Source organism: Boleophthalmus pectinirostris, unplaced genomic scaffold, assembly GCF_026225935.1.
Source record: "Boleophthalmus pectinirostris isolate CB_2022bp ecotype Guang Dong unplaced genomic scaffold, ASM2622593v1 HiC_scaffold_2, whole genome shotgun sequence".
NCBI lineage: Eukaryota > Metazoa > Chordata > Actinopteri > Gobiiformes > Gobiidae > Boleophthalmus > Boleophthalmus pectinirostris.
Window position 1 is genome coordinate 45,822,928 of NW_026571152.1, and position 25,000 is coordinate 45,847,927.

The 25,000-nt window shown below is 42.8% G+C and overlaps 2 protein-coding genes across 2 annotated transcripts in view; both read left to right on the plus strand.

Moving 5' to 3' along the window:
• The first annotated feature begins 9,951 nt into the window (after window positions 1-9,951).
• On the plus strand, window positions 9,952-12,785 carry slc10a3 (solute carrier family 10 member 3). Its single transcript, XM_020933067.2, has 2 exons — window positions 9,952-10,212; window positions 10,958-12,785. The coding sequence occupies exons 1-2, from the start codon at window positions 10,115-10,117 to the stop codon at window positions 12,318-12,320; spliced, it is 1,461 nt and encodes a 486-aa protein (XP_020788726.1). The 5' UTR covers window positions 9,952-10,114; the 3' UTR covers window positions 12,321-12,785.
• Window positions 12,786-12,931: 146 nt separating this feature from the next.
• Window positions 12,932-25,000, plus strand: part of LOC129409544 (Fanconi anemia group A protein-like) — a 13,611-nt gene continuing 1,542 nt past the window's right edge. The window contains exons 1-17 of the mRNA XM_055155941.1: window positions 12,932-14,651; window positions 15,640-15,740; window positions 15,996-16,062; window positions 16,290-16,423; window positions 16,690-16,785; window positions 16,889-16,962; window positions 17,434-17,531; window positions 17,635-17,745; window positions 18,411-18,474; window positions 19,348-19,460; window positions 19,534-19,610; window positions 21,506-21,647; window positions 22,036-22,169; window positions 22,488-22,598; window positions 23,303-23,398; window positions 24,365-24,421; window positions 24,557-24,645. Of these exons, the coding sequence (XP_055011916.1) occupies window positions 14,585-14,651; window positions 15,640-15,740; window positions 15,996-16,062; window positions 16,290-16,423; window positions 16,690-16,785; window positions 16,889-16,962; window positions 17,434-17,531; window positions 17,635-17,745; window positions 18,411-18,474; window positions 19,348-19,460; window positions 19,534-19,610; window positions 21,506-21,647; window positions 22,036-22,169; window positions 22,488-22,598; window positions 23,303-23,398; window positions 24,365-24,421; window positions 24,557-24,645 (1,631 nt within the window). The 5' untranslated portion in view covers window positions 12,932-14,584. The remainder of the gene's footprint in view (window positions 14,652-15,639; window positions 15,741-15,995; window positions 16,063-16,289; window positions 16,424-16,689; window positions 16,786-16,888; window positions 16,963-17,433; window positions 17,532-17,634; window positions 17,746-18,410; window positions 18,475-19,347; window positions 19,461-19,533; window positions 19,611-21,505; window positions 21,648-22,035; window positions 22,170-22,487; window positions 22,599-23,302; window positions 23,399-24,364; window positions 24,422-24,556; window positions 24,646-25,000) is intronic.

Sequence of the window (25,000 nt, forward strand, 5' to 3'; positions counted from 1 at the left end):
TAAATAATAATAATAATAATAATGCATTTGTATTATAGACCGTAACACACACGATCAGTTTAGAAGCTAAATGTTTGTGATGTTTTGTTTTGATCACATTAAATTATTAAATATTGTCTAACCCTAACCCTAACCCTTCCATCATGTTTTTACTTTACGCTACATCAGCCCAAAATCTAATCTGTCTAAAATCTAGAAAAACTCAGAATAAATAGACATGAGATAAGATTTTAGATTTCAATGAATGAACCTTTATTTGTATAGTTCCTTTCCAACAGTCAAACACAACTAACAATAAAAAATTATTTCAGCTTTATTTCCTCAGATCAGGGGTCTCTCCTCTGAACTCCTTTTGTAAAACAAAAATATTTGAGTTCTGCTCATTTTAGTGCTCGTAAGAAATCAAGTAATTTTTTAATTTTTATTTTATGCATTTATTTTGGACAAGTAAGCAATTTACATTATTTTACAATGGAACATATGATATTAGTGAATCATAACAGAAACAACAACAAACAACTAAAAATTGCTCATAAAGGAGTAGGAAGAAGAAAACTGATTCTCTTCTAATGTAACACAATGAGCTTTCTTTTGCATTCTTCACACATTTTACATTAAACCATATGAACTATTACAAGTGCGGATGAAGCGATGAAGTTAGAAATGACAGATTTACACCAGTAACATTCAATCACATCTGAGTATGAGTGTGTGTTGGCGAGCTGCGTGGAAGGAGGTGGAGAGCTACAGGCTGAAGAACGCTGCTTTAGAGGAGAAACAGTTCCAAAAGGCAATCAGTGAAATGTAATAAAACATAACCTGAACAAACCTTTGACCCAGATGACATCTGTACCTTTAGCCCCAAAAGAATGTGTAGTTTTATATTTGACCTGTGGCCTTTAGCGGCCTGTGACTGGACGTTCCTGAGCCTCTGACCCTGTGTTCAGGTGATGGAGGACTCCATGAGCTCGGCCACCACACTGACCACACCCCAGAACCAGGTGGACGACCTGATCCAGAGAATCGCAGAGGAGAGTGGCCTGGAGGTGATGGACCAGCTGAGCCAGCTGCCCGCTGGCTCCTCCACGCTGGGAGCAGACAGCACTCGCAGTCAAGAGAAGGAAGACAACCTCTCCCGACGGTCAGAACATGGGCTTAAAGGGCCTAGTACACAATTCTCTGTTCTAATGCCATTTCCTCGTCACGAACAGACCCGGAGTTGTGTGTCATTTCATTCACACATATTTAATACACAAACCCTGCACATTGTGAAAAAGCTTGGTCAAAATTTAAGATATATGGCAAAGGAGAAATTAAATTTGTCAACTGGATAAGCATGAATTCTACCTGGACAACTGAGGGATTCTACACACAATTTAAGACATAAACGCTTAAATCTATCAGAAAATGACTTAAAATTAGTGAAATGATGCGTCCATGCAGCAAGATAATTTTACTGGACAATTTTTCTTAAAATAAATTACCTCTAGACAAGAATGAAACATCTCAGAATTACTAAGTAGATAATAAATCTGAAAACAAGATGAATAACCTGATATAAGTTTTATTTTCTCAAACAGAAAACACTACAGGAGGTGCTCCACTGCCTTTGTAAATTACACAGAGAATCATTTGGATCATTTCAGTGCTGGGGCTGTATCTTACCCCCAGTCTTAGCGCTAAGCGCGAGTGGGCGTGTCCAGGTGGGGCTGTACTTCTGCTGGAGACTGGAGTGGGACAGTACAAGTACAAATATGGTGATGGCATCTGCACCAATCTGTGAGCGCTGTGGTATTTAAAAGCTCTGACCGTGTGGGTAAAGTCTGTAATCTTTGCCTCATTACAGGCAGCACAGAGGAGTGTGGGGAAAAGTTAAATATGTGACAGTAAAACAGCTCTGGAGCCCTGCGATGCAAGTACAGACCAGCAGAGGCGCAAGGAATATAGAACTTTGTGTGGGCCATGACAGAACTGACTGGGCTTGTGTTTCGAACACTCTGCACACCCCTTTCATTAATTAATTAATTAATTAATCATTGCATTTATATAGCGCCTTTCAAGATACTCAAAGTGCTTTACAGTTCATTATTCAGTCACTCCACACCTGGTGGTGATAAGCTACTACTGTAGCCACAGCTGCCCTGGGGCAGACTGCCGGAAGCGAGGCTGCCAATCTGTGCCATCGGTCCCTCTGACCACCACCATCACTCACACACACACCACTTTCATACTAGGCAATGTGTGTGAAGTGTCTTGCCTAAGGACACAGGGACAGTTTTTGTGACCGGTGCCTCCTGTGGCTCCTGATTTCCCCAGTGTCTCCATCCGAGTACAAACCAGGCCCGACTCTGAGTGTCTGAGATCTGATGAGATCAGGCTTTGACAAGTCGGTATGGCCACATAATGCACATGCACCTCTGTAAGCCCGTGCACACGACGACTTTTTATAGTTTCCTCTGCGTTTGTTTAAGACCAGTGTCTATCTCATGTGCTCCCATCCCAAAGCAGACCCGCTGCTTTCTCACACCCGCTCCTGTCTGTCCTGTTTCCACGGACTCACCCTAACCCTAACCCTGCTCCCGCTCACATTCTCATCTCACTGGTGTCCAGTGGATTTGGTCCCACACAGGTGGAAGTCTGGCGGATTATGGAAAACATTTATTGTCATATAAATGTTTCTGATGTTCTTGCTTTGCGCACAGATATGATCTGTCCGTCTGCTCCGCTGTCACAGCCTTGAGCTGTCAGTGAATGTGCGCGAAGAGTCCGGCCACGAGAGTGTGAGGAAATCGACATCGCAGCATTAGGACACAGACAGAGAAAGAAAACAGACTTTAGGACTTTAGGACAGCGCTGTAAACGGCCTTATGTGGATGAGCAGCTTTTGTACAGATCCAGATCAAACCACACTCTAGAGCAGAGCTGAGCCGATACAGGGAGCGGGCGAGGGGCTGTGCTCTACTGGGGGAGGGCATCCGGACCACTCCCGCACAGCACACCAACATGTTATGAATGTTAAGCATTTATCATTATTAGCCTTGAGCATGTTACATGTTGTTTTTCAGTGGACTCGTTTGACATTTATTTTTTGCAATTCTGGCAATTCACTGAACGTGCCATACCTGCCCTCAGTCTGCTCCAATCCACCTGATGTTCAGACACGGCACACCGACTGTTTAGAACTCCACTCCCCGCACTTGTGCTAAGCACTAAGACTGAGGGCAAGATACGAGAGATGCGCGGATGGCGGTTACAGCCGCGGACTCCGCGGCTAAACCGCGGGTCGGGCGGATGACGTGACGAAAAACTATATTTTAATTAAATTCGGGCGGGTGGCGGTTTCACAACTCAAATAAAAAACTCTGAAGTGAGCGGGTGCAGTTTTGAAAACTGGGTAAAAACTGTGGTTGCAAATGGACAGCGGGCGGATGATGAGTCTTGTGATGCGGTTGCGGATGAAAAAGTCTCCCATCCGCACCTCTACAACATACGGCCCAGAGAGTTGCTGATCTCTACTGAACTAAAGGGAAGAGGAACTGTTCACTTCGAAACTACCACTTCATGACATCACAAGGTTTAACAGAGAATTTTCAGCTTTGGAGGTGTAGACAGACTAATTAAGAGTTATTCAAACGTGTGAATATAAGATAAGATAAACTTTATTGCCAAAGGTAAATTTTTGTTGGTCTCACTGCCTGCAGCTTAAAAACTCACACAAACAGCACAGTCAGACAACAGTCACAAGATCCATGTGTCCAGTGTTAATGTCCATGTCCAGTCGTGCACTGCACAACTATAAAGTGTCCAAGTTATTGCACCAGCCTTATTGCACAAATAATTATTGCACGAGCCCAAAACACAACTCCAGCTCTGTTTTTGAGGAGAGAATATTAGAACATGAGAACATGACTTAAACCTCACAATAGAGGTGTGTAGTATAAAACCTTTCATAGATAAGATGAAATGAATTATTAATGAACTATGACACTGTTAGCGAGACTTTGAACTGTGCCATTTGTTTGGAGGTACGAGTGTATTTGATTTTATTTAGAGTGGAAACATGTACAACAATTTCCTAATATAAAATCTGTAGTTTTCTTATTACAGCCACGCCACTTCATTTTCCAAACCTTTGCCTTTTTGAAAACAGAAACATGAACAAAATGTTCAGATTGTGTATTTTAATGTAGCCACAATAGAGTTTCAGAGTATGTTTTATTTTTTAATGGATATGTGTAATGATCGTGGGTGTGTGTGTCCAGGCTGGCTGCTCTGAGGAACTGACCGCTGCTGACCTCAGGCCGGACACGAGCAGGAGGTGTGTGGATCCACTGGAATCTGCACTGACCGCTGCACCCTGCTCTGTACATACTCTGCTCCAAAACCCCAGAGAAGCATGTCTCACTCCACTTTGTGTATTTTATTAATTATGATTTCTTCTTTACTATAACTCCACAATCATCTGAGACATACAAAAATTTAAATGAAGTGAATACATTGGCCACGTTTTCATGAGAGCTTTAATTCCGAATTAAAATAATTTAATTCCGAATAAAAATGAATTCTGCTTTAAAAAGACCATGTAAACACTTAATTCCAAATGAAAATGATTATTCTGAGTTAAACTTGGTGATTTATTCATATTTAAAGCCGAATGAATTTGTTCCTCGTTTCTTCTTGTTAAAAATAATGTGGGTTCTTTGGCGCATGCTCCTCGTGTCGTCCTTCTGATGCTCCACCAATCGTGTCTCGGGACTTTGATCCACGTCTCTTTGGATTTGTGAGCGGAATGCGGGAGTGGGCTGAGGTTTTGTCTTCTTCCTTCTTCTCCTCCTCAGCTCACAGACGTAAAGTGTGATGAGACATTTCTCCAGCTGCTACACAACAATTATCATCAGAACCACTGCGGGAAAAGTTTGGACGGTGTTTGTGTCCGAGGAGGAACGACAAACCCAGACGACAGAAAAGTCTGGAGCAGCTGAAGTGTGTGTTTAAATCCGTTGGTGTCTCTGTCCAATCAGAACCCCCCCCCCCAGACGCTCAGACACATTAAATAAAAAACATTTAACATGAAACAACAATTCAACATTATTATTTACATGGAAACTACAAGAGAAGATTTTAATTTACAACTATTTAATTCAGAATTAAAAACATCATGTAAACGTGGCCTGTGTGGAGGGAGTGGAGACTCACACTGGCTCAGACCACAGACTGTTTATATAAATGGACATACCTAACCCACTTGCTGCTGTGTTCCAAACAGGAAGTGAGCATGGGTACGCTTCTGGCTCCATTGATTCTGGCGCCAAATAACTTTGTATTGAAAAATTGTCTCCCGTCTTTCTGTAACTGCTGCTGTCAGACTCTGTTTTGGTCTTATGTTCTGAGGTTTTAATTTTGCTCTAAATATACTGCAAGCCTCAGTGAGCTTCATTTGACTGGAGCCAAGCGCTTGTCCAGTTCTTTATACAGTCTGTGGTTCAGAGCAGTCATGGTCTATGTATAATTTAACCTCTGTAACTATAAAACAATATATAAATATTCTTCTGAAGCGTTTAGAGACGAGCATCAAAAGACGGTGCTTCCTCGGGTTTCCAAGAGTCTAATTACATTTATTTATTTTTTCTGTAAAAACTCCATGAAGTTAAAATCATTTGGAAACATCTGAGGTACATCTTATGCAAAAAAGCTGTTTCTTCAATCCTTTTTTTCTGTTTGAATTTGAATCTTGGTGTAGTTTACAGAGCTGCCGTAAACACAAACTGTCTGTCAACACTAAAAAGAAGAGCACAGTTTCTGCGAGACGAGATACGATCAATACTAATTCAGAAATTCTAAATTTTGGCCTCACATTTTGTATTTATTTAATGAATATAATATTTTTGTTTCCATTCTTGTACTTCTTTTTGGAACTAGAAGACACGTAACTTATCAACACAGAAACCTTTCTTGCAAACAAACTGAAAAAAAAATCTCACAGGATAATGTTTCTCATGTGTACGTAAATCTTGTGGAAATGTTGTCTCTCGAGATCTTGTGTTATGAGCTCTTATGTCTTTAGATCTTGTGGTAGGAGATTTGCCCCATGCCTGTGAATGAGAACAGAGACACTGCCTTCTTCTCAAAACACGTCTGAACTCGTCGTGAACAGTAACGGCAATAATCACCTCGCAGAATCCAGGAAACAGAGCGAGGAGCTTCCAGTTCACTCTGTTTTAACTTCTCTCTCCTCCTCCAGCCTTTTGTATTTCTGTGGTTTGTGTTGCTTCTCCATTTTTGCCTTTTTGTTACTTTGGGGCCTTATTTTTTATGTAGGAGCTCTGAATAGGCCTGTCACGATAACTCACTCTGAAACACGATGTATCGCTAAATAGAAAATAAAGACGATAAATGATCATATCGAAACTACTTTATGACACAAAAACTTTTAAATCTAAAATATTATTTAAAAATACAACAGAAATAAATAAACAGCAGAATGAAGCTCTTTAGTGCTGAGTTTGCATCTGTAATGAGTCGAGAAGTTTTTGATCCAACCTTCTAAATCTTAAATCTTCTCGTATTGTCAAAACACAACCACAAATTTCCGACAGCTTTGGAGATGTAGACAGACTAATAATAATAAAGTGTTACTCAAACACGTGTAGTATTTTTTATTCAGTTTGTCAACTAGACAAACATTTATTTTGGTGGAAAATGTTTCACAGACCACCACAACAAATCTCCAAATACTGCAAAGAAAAAGTTCCCATGATAAATATTGACTACCTAAATGCATAATTCCGTCTTTCATATATTGAATTCAAAGTTGGTGTAGTGATTATCGTGACGGGCTTAGCTCTAGATACTTGGTTTTACAAAATGAAAGCTGCTTTGTTCTGCCATAACGAGGGTCAAAACTCAACTTTCTCCATTTTAGTTTAGTTTAAGACAATTCCGCACTTTGTAGTTCTACACAGATCTTCACAGACACTGAACCTGTCGTTAAATCTGAGTTTTATTTGACCTTGTTGCTCTCGTCAAGTCTAACCTCGAGAACACTGTAGAACTGCTCTTTTCAAATCGCTTGTTGGTCTAAATAAAGCTGTATTCTGTAGCTTTTCTGGTGGAGGGTCTGTCAAAGGCTTTCCTCCATGGAGATGTTATCGCTTTGTCTGGAATGTTTCACAGTGTGGCTTTAAACCTTTAAATATATCTTCACGGAGTCCAAACCAGACCAAGTGACAGGTCAGATCTTTTCTAGGTTTTTTTTTGAGCTCTAAAACCACCTGAACTTCAATGAATGTAACTTAGAGCTGTTTAATGTCACACTGTGGAACATTCCAGGGAGAGCAGTTATGTATCCATAGAAACAAGCGGGTGATGGCCTCCGAAACAGAAAGTTACACAGTGCAGCTTTATGTTTGAACGGACTCAGGATGCTACTGGACACATCTTTGGCCTTTCAGCTGTTTTATGTAAAATGTAAAATTGTTTATTTACTACAGAAAAAAACAAGATGAACAAATGTCATGGTGGAGATGGTGGAGATATTCGAGATATTCGAGGGGTGGAGATGGTAGAGATGATGGAGATGGTGGAGATGGTAGAGATGATGGAGATGGTGGAGATGGTAGAGATAATAGAGATGATGGAGATGGTAGAGATGATGGAGATATTCGAGGGGTGGAGATGATGGAGATAGTGGAGATGGTAGAGATGATGGAGATGGTGGAGATGGTAGAGATGATAGAGATATTCGAGGGGTGGAGATGATGGTGTGTATTTCGCTGTTTTCACCATGACTGTGTTTGAATGTTTTTCATTAAAGCTTCGGTTGATTTTCAGATCTTTGTCTCATCTGTTTGTTATTTTAGCCACATCACGTTTCACAGGAAGAACCGTTGCAACACTCCACTCAGTACTTCTGTTTTGAACATGACAATGTAAAAAGTTCAGATAATAAAATGTTTGTTGTTCTGAATAAAAATATAAATATGTTTAGAAATGTAAAGGTTACACAAAACTGACTTTGAGTTTTAAGTCATGTTCTAATGTTTTCTCCTCACATAAAACAGCTGGAGTTGTGTTTTGTTTCATTCTCACATGTACAGGTGACTCTTTATTATGAGTCTGTCCACATCTCCAAAGCTCCAAACACTCTGTTCCACCTCGTGATGTCATGAAGTGGTAGTTGTAGCGGCCAAAATGCACCTCCTGCCACTGTTTATGTCTTTGTTTTCTGTGGGTTGCTACCTAAATAATTAGCGATTCCAGGTGTTGCAAAGTAATGAGGAACAGTTTTTGACTGTGTTCACGCTACAGTAAAGGAATATTTGAGCTTTTACTGGAATTTTGAGCTCATTTATTTGGAAACAGTCGTCAGAAATGCCTTTTAAAATGTGCATCCTGTGGCTTGTGGCTCTTACAGTAGTTTTCAAGTGAACAGCTCCTTTTCCCTCCAGGACTGAAATGATCCAGATGATTCTAGTGAAGGTGTGTGGAGCACTTCCTGTATCACCACATGATGACATCACAAGGTGCAATAGAGTGTTTTCAGTTTTAGAGAAGAACTCCTGCTAAATGTGCAGGTTTGTGTGTTAAACATGTGAGTGAAATAAAACTCCAGGTGTGTGTGTGACAAAAACAACAACATTAAAACAGATCAGAACAGTGTGATATGGGACGTTTAAAGACACAGTACGTAACTTTCTAGAGTCGTCATATGACCTGCATGAGTTCCAAAGAAAGTTAAAAACATACTTTGGAACAATACTCTAATGTGTGTTCTTTATTATTATATTATTGAAGTTTGTTTCTTTGTTTGTTTTTTCAGATTCTAGAATGTGATGGTGTCAGACTCTTAGATGGAGGCAAAAGACAGTTTTTCCTTTATATTTAATTATAATGTACTTTACCAAGAAATATTGGAAAGGTAAATTCCCACATATGGAACCTGATCATTTCTATTATTGACTCAAGTTTAGACCGAAGACCACGATATATTACAACAAAAATCTCTAGTTGAACAAAATGAATTTGAGGTCCTCCCATCTATAATAACACTGGTCTTTAGAATGCTGCGATGTCATCAAACCCAACGATTATAGAAAAGTAATACTCATGTAATAAGAATAATCATGTGTGTTTTTCATGTGGATCTGAAACAGAAGCAGAGCAGCGGCACAACGCAGTGGATTTAATTTTAGCTCATAACATTATGAATTTTGCTGGAATATTGACTTTACAACTCAAACAAATACTCATCTGAGAGGAAGGTGACCACACGTCCCTGTTTCCCCGAGACAGTCCCAGTTTTGAGTCTGTGTCTCTGTCCCACAGATTTATATAAAACCACTGATTTGTCCCAGTTTATACAAGAAATGTCCCAGTGTGTCTGTTTTGGACCAATCTGATCCTGCAACAGTAAAGAGACACATACTGTCATTTGTTTTGATAAAATACAGAAAAGCTGCTTAAAAATGACCAAAACATGTGATTATATGACTCATGTCATGAGTTCAAGAGTCATGAACGTCTCTGCTTCACAGTTTCCCTCGTTTCACAATTTTATTCTCACCAACCTCCACAAACCAGAGACGCCCCAGTGTTTTATTTTTGAAAACCTGATCACTGTAACAAATACTCCTGTGAGGGCCGCGTTTGGCCCCCGGACCATAGTTTGAACATCCCAGGTTTATTCTGACATTTCAGAACCGGAAATAAGAGCCGCAGTTTTTTCTCCAGTCCAAAGAGCACATGGCGCACACGCACACGCACACGCGCTCCACCGAACAGACAAACGCGCAAACCTCCGTGTCCGTGTTTTTATATTTGCACACGGATCGAAAGGTTTGATTTTGGAGCAGACAGAGGCGGGGGGAGGCGGGGGGAGTGTGCGTGTGCGCTGTGCGTGTGCGCGGATGACAGCGCGGGGCGGGCTCATGTGGAAGTTCCGGTATAAAGAGCCACAAAATGGGAATCAAACTCGCAGCACGGAAGCCGGCTCCGGACGCCGTGCGAAGGTCTGAGCGCACAGAATGAAGCCGATCACGCGTGGGTTTGGTGGGTTCGTGCGGGCGCTGGAGCGGGCGGTGCGGCGGGCGTAGATCGCGGGAGGAGGCTGCGGACGATGGGGCTGTTTTTCACGCTGTGCTGTGTCGTGCTGTTCACCCACGGAGCGACGCGGGCGTGGGCCACCAACATCTGGACCGCGGACAACAGCAGCCGGTGGGCCTCCTTCTCTCCTTCTGTACACGCATGATTTTTTATTCTGGCCTTGTCTGAGCAGGGTTCGATTAACCGATCAACAAATGGAACAGACGGATGTGTCGCGTGCGTAAAAAGATGTGGCCGCTCGTGTTTTGTTACGTGTTGTTTCCCGGTTCATGCTTTTTGCCAAATTCTAGCTCAGGCTCATGTGTAATTAAGCAGATTTGAGTCACACCCACGAGTCCAGAGGCAGATTTTTATTGAGCTAAATATATTTCAGCTCTGTTACGTGTTGAGGCTTTGGGCTGTGTTGTTTTAGTTAAAAGGCCCATCAGGTCTTTTCTGATCTGGTCAAATGTCGTTTCCTCAAACAGAACTGGAGTTGAGTTTTTTATATTTCGGCTGAGCTCTTCTCTCGAACGGAAAAACCCTGTTGTTCCACCTTGTGATGTCATGTGGTAAAAGAGGAAGTTGTGTATTGTGTTTATAAGCTTCATACGCTTCACTAGAATCATCTGGATGATTTCATTTCCTCTGCTTCATGACATCACAAGGTGGAGCAGAGTGTTTGGAGATGTAAACAGACTCATACTAAGTAGTTACTCAAACATGTGAATGAAACAAACACGACTCCAGCTCTGTGTGACGGAACATTAGAACATTAGAACATGATCACGGGACTTAAAGCTGATAAGAGTCCGTTTGTGTGATATTGAACTTGACATGTTGGAGTCTGTGATGTTATTCCGTCGTCTTTCTGTAGGTCGACGGTGGAGCCGCCCTGGAGCCAAACAAACCTGAAGTCTGATGAGGCCTTCGTCGCCATCGGAGACGGCTCCTCTCTGGAGTTTGAGTTTCCTGAAAACTCCAAAGGTGTCATCGTGGTCTCCACCCGCTCCTCAAACATCTCCAGAGGCCACAGGCAGATTTTGAGAGTCCAGTCCCTGGACCCTGAGGTCCTGTCCATCCTGAACGTGTCCCTCAGCAGAGCGTCTGTGGGCTCTCAGAGTTACATCATCAGTATCCGCTCTGGGTTCCCCGGGCGCGTCCAGCTGCACCTCCAGCTTCTCCGCCAGGAGGGGGAGCCACAGGACCCGCCCGACTCGCCGGGGCGGGGCGCACAGGGGCCGGGCTCGCCGGCGCTCGTGGCCGAGAGGACGGACTATTCCATCATCGTGGTGCCCTGGAGCGATGACCCCGCCTCACGCCTGATCCGCTCCGGGGGCCTGTCCCACTTCTCGGAGCACCCGGTGCTGTTCGCCCTGCTGCCCGTCATCTTCGTGAACAAATGTGCCTTTGGGTGTAAGGTGGAGGGGGAGGTCCTGAGGGGGCTGCTCCGGAGACCCGTCCCTCTGCTGCTCGGGGTCCTGGGGCAGTTCCTGGTGATGCCCCTGTATGGGTACTGCGTGTCTCAGCTCGCCCGCCTGCCCAAAGCCCTGGCACTGGGGCTGGTCATCACCTGCTCGGCGCCCGGCGGGGGAGGGGGGTACCTGTACAGCCTCCTGCTGGGCGGGGACGTCACCCTGGCCATCTCCATGACGCTGGTGTCCACCGTGGTGGCGGTGGGCGCCATGCCTTTGTCCTCCGCTCTGTACGGGCGACTGCTGGGGGTCCACGCCGCCCTCCACGTGCCCTTCGTTAAGATCCTGGGCACTCTTCTGTTCATCGCCATCCCCATCTCTCTGGGCGTCCTGGTCAAACTGCGTCTGCCCGGCCTCACCCGCCTCCTGCTGATGCTGATTCGCCCCCTGAGCGTGCTGCTCATGGTGGGGGGCGTCTTTATGGCCTATCAGATGGGAGCGTCCATCCTGGCCAACGTGTGGCCGCACATCGTGCTGGTGGGGGTCACGGTGCCAGTGCTGGGGCTGGCAGTTGGGGCGCTGTTGGCGCGGTTGGCGGGTCTTGACCCTCCTCAGAGGAAGACTGTGAGTATCGAGGTGGGCGTTCAGAACAGTTTGTTGGCGCTGGCCGTGATGCAGCTCTCGTTTCGCCGCACAGAGGCCGACTTTGCGTCTCAGGCGCCGTTTATCGTGGCTCTGAGCAGCACCTCCGAGATGCTGCTGCTGGTGCTGCTTCACCTGGTACGGAACCACCTGTGCCCGCCGGCCGGTCAGTGCGACGCCTGACCGCCTGCGCCTGCCTGCGCCTGCCTGCGCCCGGCAGCCAATCAGAGCGACTCCTGTGCCCACGTGCACCTGCTGACCAGAGTGCCACGTGCGCCCGCCGTGCAGCTCTTCTCTGCTCCAGGCTGCAGCTGATGCAGCTGTGCCCACCTGTGCCCACCTGTGCCGTCTTTACTGTTGAATGCGGAGCTGTTTTACTCCTGTGTGTTTTCATGAGACCAAAGGCCTTTAAATTTCCAGACGTTTTGTGACGGTTTTACATGTGATTTTAAAATGGATTCTTTAGAGGACCTTGAGTACACGTCTAAGAGATATTTTTGTACCAGATTACTTTTGTACCAGTGTTTTGTACCACGTTTACGGCATCAGTGTCTTATGGCGGGTCGTGGGCAGTGTGGTGACTGTGTCGTGCATCCGTGTACTTGAACATGAGGAGGATTTCATGAATCATAAAAGCTTGTGACATCACAGTGTGTCAGTGTCTTCTTTTTGTGTTTTTGTGTTTGAAATAAGAGTTTTGGAGCAGTCCATGCATCATCTTTTTAAATAACAAACGACTCCAGGTCTGTCTGATGAGGAAATGAGACCAGAGAACAGCCTAATATAATCTCTTTAAACATGTGGTGTCATGTTTATCTGTGGTACCTTCACTTTCACACTTTCCTCTCTGTTTAAACAGAACAGTGTGTTGAAACCTGAGGGTTTACAGACTTAGTCACACCCAGTAACAGTAGAACTTTCCCCTCACAAAGAAAGTGGAGCTGATTCTGAGCTCAGTTTTCAGACACACCTCCTGTTTCCACAGTTTAACCTGATAATATTTCATAAAGGACATAATCTCATACTTTTGTAATGTTTAAGTCACTGCGATAACTTTTCTGACCTGCACATTTTGAGGCCCTGATATGGAAACAACATAAAGCCCTATAATGATGAATGCTGGTGTTGTGTCCTTGGGCAAGACCAGGGTGATCAGACGTTAGGGTTAAAGTTACCTTAACCCCTGTCCCAGCAGATTTATACAAAACCAATGATTTCTCCCAGTTTTGTACAAGGAATGTCCCAGGTGTCTCTATTTTGGACCAATCTGATCCTGCCACAGTGAAAGAGACATAAACTAACATTTGTTTTGGTAAAATACAGAAAATCTGTTTAAAAACAAAACACAAAAAAATGTGACTATACTGACTCACATACGAGCCAAGTGCACAACAGTTTTCCTTAAAGGAAACACACTCGTTTCACAATTTTATTATCACCAACCTCCAAAAACCAGGGACATCCCAGTTTTTATTTTGAAAATCTGGACACATTGGGCAAGACACTTGGCCCTGCTCATCTCCAGGTCCAGTTATTGGCTCAGTTTAAATGAACCAAACAACACAGTGTAATGTGGAGTTACTATTTATGTTTTTTATTTATTTACTATAAACGGTTCGTGCCACAGTCGTCACTCTCAGTGAGAATGTGTCGTCTGCAAAAGTGAAAAGGAGCAGGGAGCAGAAGATGACTCTTTCTGCTCCTTTTCATTCATTTCTTGTGTGTTTAACATTAGGACACTGTTAATACCTTCTTATACTTTATGAAATAAATAAATAAATGAAAGGTTCACTGAGCTCAAACAGACTCAGGTCTAGAGGGACACAGGACCACAGAATCTGACCCAAATCACACGCTCTGAAACACCTGGGTATTTTTCTACTTTGACTTAGGCAGCTTAAAAAAAACAAACAAACAAACAAAAAACAGGCAAAACAGGATTTTAAAAATAATCCAACAATATTGTTGTAATTCAAAGTACAGGAGAGATTATCTTCTCCAGATGCTGAGTCCTGTCTGTCCCTGGTCCTTGTGCACGCGCTGCTCTGGGGTCCGTGAAGTGAAAAACAAAACTGAAACCAATCACTTAAAACCTAAAAACCTGCACAGGGACGAGGTGGAAATGTTCTCCAGCGCTACAGCTGTTAAGTCTTTCTCCTGTTAAGGTTCATGTAGATTGTGCACTGTCCCTGTCTCATGAATCAACTATAAATAAATAACAATAAATACTGAAAATAAAATGTTTTGAGGACTGGTCTTGACCTCCCCGCACACACAGGGGGCGCACTGCGCGTCTGAGTCTCACCACAGGATCCTGTGAAGAAGAAAAGTGCCATGAGCGCGCCAGCCTCAACAGCAGCGACACAAACACCGGACTTTTCTGCGCTTTTCCATTAAAATAAGATTAAAGTAAGATTAAAACCGCATGACTTTAGTCCTGTGGCGCCATGGCTCTCAGCCCCAGCGCTTCGGGCAGTTTGGTGCCGCAGAAAAGACCCGTGTCCAGTTTATTCGGTGAGTTTTTTCCAGTTTACAGGCGCAAGGATCAAACTGTTTGTATTACACACAGACTCTGACATTAACAGAGTCCAGACTCTTTATTTAACATCTTTCCAGTCCCACTTTTGAGCCTGTGCCCCCTGTCCCTGCAGTTTTATACAAAACCACTGATTTTTATACAAGAAATGTCCCAGTGTCTCTATTTTGGACCAATCTGATCCTGCAACAGTAAAGAGACAAAAACTGTCATCTGTTTAGGTAAAATGCCGAAAAGCTGCTTAAAAACGACAAAACACAAAGAAAATGTGACTATACTGACTCACATTAGTGTAGGGGACCAGATTTAAAAAATCCAAACTATGAGGGTTTGGATGTTTGATATAAATATAAATAAAACAGGAAAAAGAGCGAGGAACATTGTGGATTCTCATGTCATAATCTGAGGAACAGGATTTCTGTGGCTGCTTGTTTCTTGTTGTTGCTTTTTTGTTTTATGGTCATTTGCAAACACAGATTTCTGTATCTTGGCAAAACAAATGACAGTTTCTGCTCCTCTTTATTGTTGGCAGGATCAGATTACTGTAAAACTGTGATAGTCCTGTTTTAGTCTTAAAAATTAAAAAGACTTTAGATAAAATCTACAAATGATAAAAACTAGATTTTTAAGAAGCTGTTTATCTGCTTTTCAAATTAAAGATGAGTGTCTAAAGTGACGCCGAGGCTGGTGACGGCGGGACGGACGTGAGCTACAAGAGCCAAACGATCCAGATCCAAGCGACTTGACCTGAGCCTTTTCTTCATTCAGTTTAAAACAAAAATGAACCAATCAAACCTTGACGTCACTGAGACGCTCAATCATCAGGGGGCAGCTGTGATTATCTTTACCTGTTCTGTTTATCTTCTCAGAATGTTTAATTTGGCTGTAGCACCTGCTGGACACTGAAACATTTTAAGTTTAAACATGTTATGAAGATTAAATGATGTTTGTTTTTGTGGTCCACAGTGGGTCGAGAGGTGAAGAGACCAAAGTGTGGAGGTTCTGTGCAGGAGGCGGCGCTCAGGTTCCTGCTGCAGAACCAGAACGTGGAAGATCTGCTCACAGAGGTCTGACTCAGTGTAACATCTCATAGGACTGTTTCAGGGACACACTGTCATCCACATTCCCTGGGGGTGTGATGCTAACTGTAGGCACTGCTCTGTCTGAGGCTTTCTTAGACTTTAACCTGAGTTTTATTTTAACACAATCTGACCAGAAAGCAACAACATCTCCATGAAGAAAAGCATTTGACAGATCCTCCAGCAGAAGTTACTGCAGCAACTTTCTCTTTTTTAGTCACCAGGATGTTTTTTTTCTTTCAGAGTTCCTCGTCTCTCAGCGGCTCCACAGAACCTCTCGTCCCCTCGACTCTGTCTGCGTCTCTTCTGAGTAAGAACTCACGTGTACTCGAGTTTCCCAGTTCTGATCGGGTTTTTTGAGTCTCTTGGTTTTGTGAGTGTTGGTGTAGATGCAGTTTTTCAGTCTCCTGGATGAACCAGTGTCTCTGTGATGAAAACCAGGAGACTCACTGGGTTTTTCTGGGAGGATCCGGGACGGGCTCTAACATTTTGGCTGCAATAGAATCTTCTTGTCATTTCTTATATTTGTGTTTACAGTGGGTGAGCTGAAGCGTGAGTCTGAGCGCCGCCGCGTTGCCCTGACGACGGTGACGGTGGGCGTGTTTGTGCAAAGACTGAAGAAGCTAACGAGGCTACGAGCTAACGAGGAGCTGCTGACGTCTCCGGACCGGGTCAGTGTCTGGAACTGAACTTTCACTGTTCTGTTCACCGTGGCTCACCGGGTCAAACGGGGCAGAGACGATTTCTGGGAATAATGAGGTAGAATGTGTTTTTATTGTTGTTAAATCAGTGAGTTCAGATTCTCCTTTTTTTTTTGCACAGATTTACATGACTGTGACCACATATTTCCACATATATGACCCCCTGCTGTGTAAAACTGGGTCTTATGTTAAACACGGCTGTGTCCGGGTCAGATGTTAAACGTGTGTCTCTGCAGGCCCAGCTCTGCGGTCTGCTGGAGTCGAGTCGGGAGCTGCTGTCCCAGGGGGCGCTGTGTCCCAAACTGCTCTGGAAGGAGCTCACCAGAGAAGAGGTGAGTTAGAAATAAAATACTTATTTATACGTGGTTGAATATTCTGCAAAGTTCTTTGTTTTCATGTTGTGTTACTGTTTGTTGTTGTTTTTTGTTTTAATAGAAATTCCCAAAGTTGGAGGTGGTTTTCCATCTTCATTCGTACAACATCGTCTCTCTGCAGGACATTTTGGAAAGGTTTGTTACGAATATTTGACAATTTTGTACCATTTTTGTGTAAACTCCAGTGTTCTGTCTTCATACTGTTTAATACATTCCCATACCAATATAAAATTACTTAGACAAACTTTACTGATGCACAAGGAAATTATTGGGACAAAAAAACAAAACAAAAAAAGTCAATTCTAAATAAGTAGAAAAAAGGAGGAAGTACATCTACTCTAACAATGAAAAAAAAATTAAGTAGTGGGACGCTTGAAAAATAATGGTTGCGTCACTACTGCAACAATTCCACTTCAGTGTGTCCACAGCAGCATGTGGGAAAAGCAGCAGGAAGCATGTTTTCCAACTTTCTCTCTTCTTACTGTATGTTTGCTTCTGCACTCTGGAATATTGACTCAGAGTAAACATGACCTACTGTGCTGTATTTAACGTGTGTGTGCTTTTCTGCGTGTGTGTTTTTGTGTGGTTTTGTGTGTTTTTGTGCAGTCCTGGAGTCAGGTCCTGGTTGGTGTCAGAGTTGAAGACCCTGTGCAGCTGGAGTCCTGGAGATGACCATAAGCAGGTCCAAGAGCAAGTCCTGACCTGTATGTGCTCCTCACACCTGTCGCACCTGTCGCACCTGTCACCTGTCTGTGGTCTCTGAGGAGTTCTCAACTGTTTTAGGAATCTGGATTCTGTGTTTTTCAGTGGTGCTGCAGGTGTTGGTGGGCTCTGGGTTTGAAGTCAGTGAGGAGGGAACATCTCTGAACAAAAGACTGTGTGGAGTCTGCAGCTCTGTCCTGGACCAAACGCTCTTCTGTGAGTCACAAACTACACAAACTGCACAAACTACACAAACTACACAAACAACGCACAGTCTAATCACTTTAAGGTGCACTGTGGAACTTTTCTCATAGAAGCTCGTCTGCTCAGTCTCCATGGAGTCGAACAGGTTTCACCTTTCAACTTTTGTATTGTCCCAGAGGGAAATAGTTGTGCAGCAGAGTCAGATACACACACACAGACACACACACACCCACACACACACACACACACTGAACCAACAGACGATCCCACATGCAAGAACAGATTCAATAAAACTGATGAAAAAGGCTCATAAGAACATTACTGATGATAAAAGAATTAATTTTCCTTAAAAAGAACGGTCTTTCAGATCAGTTCAGGTCAGAAGTGACTCTTCTCTCAGTAAGAAAACATGTTTTTCAAGATAATAAAATTCCCTGTATTTGAATAAATGGAAATAACCTCCCCATGGAAACAAGCAGGTCACAGAAGGAATCATTGTATTTTTGAGCAATAGAAACTCCTGGAATGAATAAATGCTAGATGGAGCTGTTTAATGCCATACCATGGAACATTACCAGCAATACAATGACTTCTCCATGGATACAAGCAGGGGATCCCTCTAAAATGTTACACAGTGCACCTTTAAAGCAGCATAAACTCAAAGAATCTGTTTTCAGGGCTTCTGGAGGCGGTCGAGAAAAATGAGACCTCATCATCACCGGCAACGGGGGCACAGACATGGTTAAAGCTTGTGTTTTTTTTACAATTTTCATTCAAACTAAAACTATATATATATATATATATATATATATATATATATATAAGTCAGTTTTAGTTTTAGGCCATAGTTGTATTTCACAGCCCATTTAGACCAATAGAACATATACGGTTGTTACAGTGTCCCTATTTTAGACCAATCTGAGTTAAACCAGGACTAAGCCAGGACCATCACAATTCTTGTAAAGTCTGATCCTCCCAACAGTAAAGAGGAGCAAAAATTGTCATTTGTTTTGCCAAAATACAGAAAAATGTGTTTGTGAATGACCATAAAACACAAAAATGTCCCTCAGATTCTGACACGAGAATGCACAATGTTCCACACTATTTTCACTGTTTTATTTACACCAAACATCCAAACCCGGCTGGAATTCTGAAAATCTGGTCATCCTAGTTTTGCTTCTTTCACACATGTTTGAGTAACTCTTTATTATTAGTCTGTCTGCATCTCCAAAACTGTTCCAGCTTGTGATGTCATGAAGTGGTAGTTTCTAAGTTCTCAGCCCCTTTTCCCTTCAGTTCAGTTGAGATCAGCAACTCCACGACTGAAATGATCCAGGTGATTCTAGTGAAGGTGTGTGGAGTTTAAAAACACAGTAGAGCACTTCCTGTATCACCACATGATGACATCACAAGGTGGAACAGAGTGTTGACAGCTGTTTGAGAGAAAAACTTGTGTTAAATGTGCAGGGTTTAAACATGTGAATGAAACAAAACACAACTCCGGGTGTGTTTGTAAAACCACAGGAAACTAAAACTGTGGATTAAATTATTGATTTTAAATGGATTGTTCGTTTAAGTTGAATTTTCTAAACCTGATTTGATTGTTTTATCCAGGATTGAGCTGCTGGACTCGACTCTGTGTGGGACCCTGGTGTCTGCAGAAGCTCTCAGGAGGTTCTTCAAACACTGCCTCACAAAAACACTGACGTATCAGCCTCGGCTCACAGGTGAAGACCACGTTCAGCTTCATATGAAATACACTCTCTTCAGCTCAGTGTTAACATCTCCACCTTCTTTCAGTGTCTTCTGCCATCGAGCTGCAGAACCAGTGGACCTTTGCCAAAACCAGCCCCCTCCTCACAAACCTCTTCTGTCAGGTAACTCTTACATAACTCTCATATCCAGTTAGTTTATCTTAATATTGATAATAAACTGCCGTGGCAACTCCATTTTCAATATTCAGTTTGTTCCTCTTTATCTTGATAAGTCAAGGCAAGTTTATTTGTACAGCACAATTTGTACACAAAGTAATGAAAGTCCTTGACAGAATAAGAAAGACATAAAACTCACAAAACAAACAAATCAAAACATTAATATTCATACAATTAAAAAATTGGAGATAAAGATTGGTTAAACATGTGGCAGCATCACCACACCACCACCGGCTCTCGAACATGGAGGGAGTTTGCCTGGAAGAACCTGATTCGATTCTTTATTACACCTAAATTAAAGAGTAAACAGTTAAGGATACATCAAATGCAGAAATGTGGAGAGATTCATGTGGACCATTCTCATATATTTTGGAATTGTGCAAATATTACTGTATTTTGGGAGATGGTTTGTGATGTTCTGGGGCAGGTGCTGGGATGTTCTGTCCCTTTGTCGCCTGAACTGGTCCATCTATGCAACTTCTCAGAAAACATTATTCACCAAAGCGATATATATCTTTTCAAAGTCATGTCATTAGCTGCCAAAAAGTCAATAACCAGGAACTGGGGCACAACTTCTGTGCCTTCAAAGGATCAGTGGACGTCTACAATAAAAGACGTGTATCTAATGGAGAAAATAACTCATAGACTGAGGTTGCAAGAGGCACAAATGAAGAAGAAATGGGAAAAATGGACATTATATATGCAAAAGTAGAATATTCAAGTGTCACCTAGGCTTCTGTTTCTGTTTTTATTTCCTTTTATTGTCATTATTATTTCTCCTCTTTTTTCTATTTTCTTGTTAAGTTTACAAATTCGTCAAATACAATAAAAATAAAGTGATAAAATAATAATAATTTTAAAAAAAATCATAAAATTAAAATTAAGAGAGAAGAGTGCAAAATAAACTGAAGCGTTTTGAGTGTGGATTTACAGAGTCGGAGCAGAAGCTCGTCTCATGTTCAGGGAGACTGGTCCATGTACAGTTGTGTTACTGTGGTGTGTTCAAATAGACACAACACAATCCCTGTCTGTGTTGAAATGCCATTTGAAAATATCTTCCTCATATTTTCCCAAAAACCTTGAGACTGAAGGCTCCATAAAGCAAGAGATTCTGTTCTCTGCTCTGATGTCGTTTCCTCGTCACACACAGACCTGGACTTGTGTTTTGTTTCATTCACATGTTTAACACACAAACCTGCAGTTTTAGCACGAGTTCTTCTCTCAAACGGAAACACTTGGTTCCACTGTCTGCTCCACTGTGTTTTTAAACTCCACACACCTTCACTAAAATCATTTGGGTCATTTCAGTCTGGAAAAAGGAGCTGTTCACTTGAAAACTACCACTTCATGACATCACAAGGTGGAACATAGCATTTAGAGCAGGGGCCTCCAACCTTTTACCTTCTGGGAGCTACTTTTTGTAAAATGAAAATGCCAGAGAGGTGCTAATTTTAGCGGTCGCCAGAAATTTTGTAAATATAAGAGCCGTGGTACAGTTAAATGTCTGTAAAGCCTGACCCTTTATCCAGTTATCAGTGCACAAAATTATACATTTACAAAGGAAATGGGCGTTTAATTGATCAGCGCAATTCAGAAATCCCAGGGCAAGTTACTTGGAAGAGGGTGAAGAGCTACTGGTAACTCCTGAGCTACAGGTTGGAGACCCCTGATTTAGAGTTTGGAGATGTAGACAAAGAGTTACTCAGACGTGTGAATGAAACAAAACACAACTCCAGGTCTGTTTGTGAGGAGGAACGTGACTTAAATCTCACAGGAGTCAGTTTTGTGTAATATTGAACCTTTTATGATCTAATGTGTGATGGTTCCTCTTCTGTTTTTAGCTCTCCATGGTCTTCAGCGTCGAGCAGCTGTTTTCTGACCTGCAGCAGATTCTGTCCACTCACGAAGTCAACTGGAGACATGTGCTCAGCTTCCTCTCCACTGTGCTGGTTTACAACTCCTCTGCTCAGAACTCTCTTACAGGTAAATCTCTGTCACAGGGAAAACTCTCTCAGGTCAGACATTGTTGTTACTCTGTAGCCTGAGCAGCCGGTCCCTTTTACGTTCTGTTTAAATCCAGAAGAGTCTGGAACTGGACCAATGAGCGTGAAAATTCTCCACCCAAACGTGTGATACAAATGAGCAGCTGTGGTTGGATCATCTCGTGTCCCTCAAACACAGAGGGCATTCAGAACAAAATATAGATCTTTTTACCTGAGATAAGTCAGAGTTTGCAGCTTCGATTGGTGATTCTGTAAAAGTCCACTTTCTTTCTCAGGGTTAGGGTTATGTTGTTGTTGTTTGTGGTTCTAGCTCATCTGGTATTAAATCTAAGTAAATCTTGACCAGGTTGTGTTTGTGTTTTTGTCAGAGCTGTTGGATGTTTTGTTGAGAGCTGCTTTTCAGAGTTACGATCTGGAGAGCGTCATCACGGCCTTTTTACTGGCACGACAAGGAGCTCTGGAAGGACCTGCGGTGTTCCCCTCCTACAGCGACTGGTTCAAGGTTAATACAAATATAATTAAAGGTCCTTTATTACACAGAACTGACTCCTGTGAGCTTTAAATCATGTTTTAATGTTGTTCCCTTCTCACAGACTGGAGTTCTGTTCGTTTCATTCACACGTTTGAGTAACTCTTTATTATTAGTCTGTTTACATCTCTAAAGCTTCCTCCTGTTTGAAAACACAACTCCAGGTCTGTTTTTGTGAAGGTAACAACATTATAACATCACTAAACGCTCACAAGAGTCAATTCAATTCTTTCTTTAAAATAGCATTAGCAGAAACGCTGTGATGTTCTGTCACCTGTGTTGTTCTTTCAGAGGTGTTTTGGGGCGAGCAGCAGCCCTCACGCCTCCAGTAAAAAAGCTCTGGTGTTTCTGCTGAAGTTCCTGTCTGACCTGGTGCCCTTTGAACCCCCCCAGTATCTGAAGGTAACAGTCATGTGACCCTGTGTCTCTACACCTCTGACCTCTGACCCCGGGGATCACTCTGTTTTAACTGTGACATTTTAAATCTCAATATTGATCTGAAACAACGTTACAGAAGAAACAAGTGAGACGACTTCGGCGTTAGAAAACTGTGGAGTCCAATGGACTAAGCCACGACTAAGCCACGACTAAGCCACGACTAAGCCAGGACTAAAACCAGGCTGTGGTGCCTCCTCCTGCTGCACCTCACACTAGAGCATTTTTTTTTAACATTTGGACCAAAATGAAGAACATCAAACTGGAGAAGGACGAGCAGACGTCACAGTGGGCGTGTCACGGTCACGGCGGCGCGTACGTACGTACTCACGCGGCGGCGTACGTACGTCACACGGCGGGCGCGTACGTACGTCACGGCGGGCGCGTACGTACGTCACGGCGGGCGCGTACGTCACAGTGGGCTTGTACCGGTGGAGCTGAAAACGGGGGGAGAGTGACAAAATGGAATCTTGAAAATAAGAGAAAGATTAGTTTCCTCAAACATGAATCAGTCCAAATAAAGTTCAGAGGGTCAGAGAGGAGAAACGACTAGAACATGGAGAAAAGTCTAAAATAAAAGTTGTGATTTAGTGGAGTTGAGATTTTTACTGTTTAAGTTCTGTGTTTAACTTGAGTTATATTTGGTTCCTTCTGTGTTTTGTTCTCTGCAGGTTCACTTGCTCCATCCTCCATTTGTTCCACTGAAGCATCGCAGTCTGCTGCAGGAGTACGTGTCTTTGGCCAAAACCAGGCTCTCTGACCTCAAAGTAAACAATTTACACAAACTGTTACACCAACTATTAAGACTATATACAAATATGTCCAATGGTGTTCATTTGGTCTTCTGATAATTATTTCATAGTCATTAGGTTCATTTTTTAGAACAAACTCTTGGTCTGAAGAAAGAACGTCATAACATATATTCAAATTTAATAGAGCCATAGAGCCCAGTTCAGAGTCCTGCACATTTTCCCCATAGACTTGGAAAACTCAGCAAATATATATGAATTAACTAATAAAATAAAAACACAACTAATTGAATTTCATGGAATTTATTTGAATTTTGAGCTCTGGGTAAAGACCGAAAGGACGAGATCTCCGATACAAGCGGCACAAATGAGTTTCCTCCGCAGGGCGGCCGGGCGCTCCCTTAGAGACAGAGTGAGGAGCTCGGAGTAGAGCCGCTGCTCCTCCACGTGGACAGGAGAACACACTGGAGGGACTATGTCTCTGGACTGGCCTGGGAACACCTCAGGGTCCCCCGGAGGAGCTGGAGGAAGTGTGCCTGGAAAGGGAAGTCTCGGCCTCCCTGCTCAGACTGACGCCTCCGTGACCCGACCCCAGAGAAGAGGAAAAAGATGGAAGGACAACGGAAGCTTAAGTTAAAACACTGAGACAATTTTAGGTCTTGCTTGTTTTCTGAGCTGTAAAACCACCTCTAACCTGTAGCATTTTAATGCCAAACTGTGTAACATTTGAGATGTTCATAGAATGAAGCAGGTGAGGGACCCGCAACAATAAAATGTTACACAGTGCACCTTTAAATACGTTTGTTATCCCTAACTAAAGCTGAGTAATGACCAGTAGCCTCAGCTCTGCTTTAAACTCTGCCTTTAATATTTGGATTTTTTTAGACTTTGGGCTGAACTGTTGACATTTATTACTCCATTATCTTTACACTATATTACAGAAAACTGTTAAACTAACCCTGTGGAACCTTTTGCTTTGTGCAGGAGTCACTGGAGGACATGGGTCTGTACGAGGACGTGTCTGCAGCTCCAACTGAACAGGTCCCATCACATTTTTACTGGAGTCTTTTAGCCTGCATTAGCCTACATTAAACCTCCATTCTCTCTGCATTTCCGCCGGAGATATTAAACACTGACAACTGCATTAGAGTTCAGGTTTTGTTGTTGTTTGTTCAGTCTCAGCGTCAGGAGGAGCTGGACGTGGAGAAAGCCGTGTCTCTGTTTGAAAGCACAGGGAGGATCTCAGCCACAGTCATGGAGGCCAGGTACATCTTCTCAAACATCTACTTTATTTACTGTTCACGTTAAGTCATTAGGGATGGAACAAGATCTCATTTTTACATTTGCCTGAGATCAAAAGTGGGTTGACTGTGCAGAGTAACTCCTCTTGAGAAGCTGTAACTCCAAAAAGCAGCACCACACTGACAGCAAAATTATAAAATGAAATAAACCAAAAATTGTGAATTGACGCAATTCATTTATTAAAAATTATATCAAAATCTCGTCTTGTCTCGTTCTCGTGAGCCAAATCTCACGTCATGTTTCGTCTTGTAGAAGTTGAGTCTCATCCCATCCCCTCGAGCCATAACAGACTTAGACAAAGTTTATTGATCCACAGGG

What these genes read in the sequence shown, in the direction of transcription:
- slc10a3 (XM_020933067.2), top strand. Translation starts at nt 10,115, where the DNA reads ATGGGGCTGTTTTTCACGCTGTGCTGTGTCGTGCTGTTCACCCACGGA. An exon ending in ACCGCGGACAACAGCAGCCG is followed by an intron (nt 10,213 to 10,957) that starts GTGGGCCTCCTT and finishes GTCTTTCTGTAG; the next exon opens with GTCGACGGTGGAGCCGCCCT.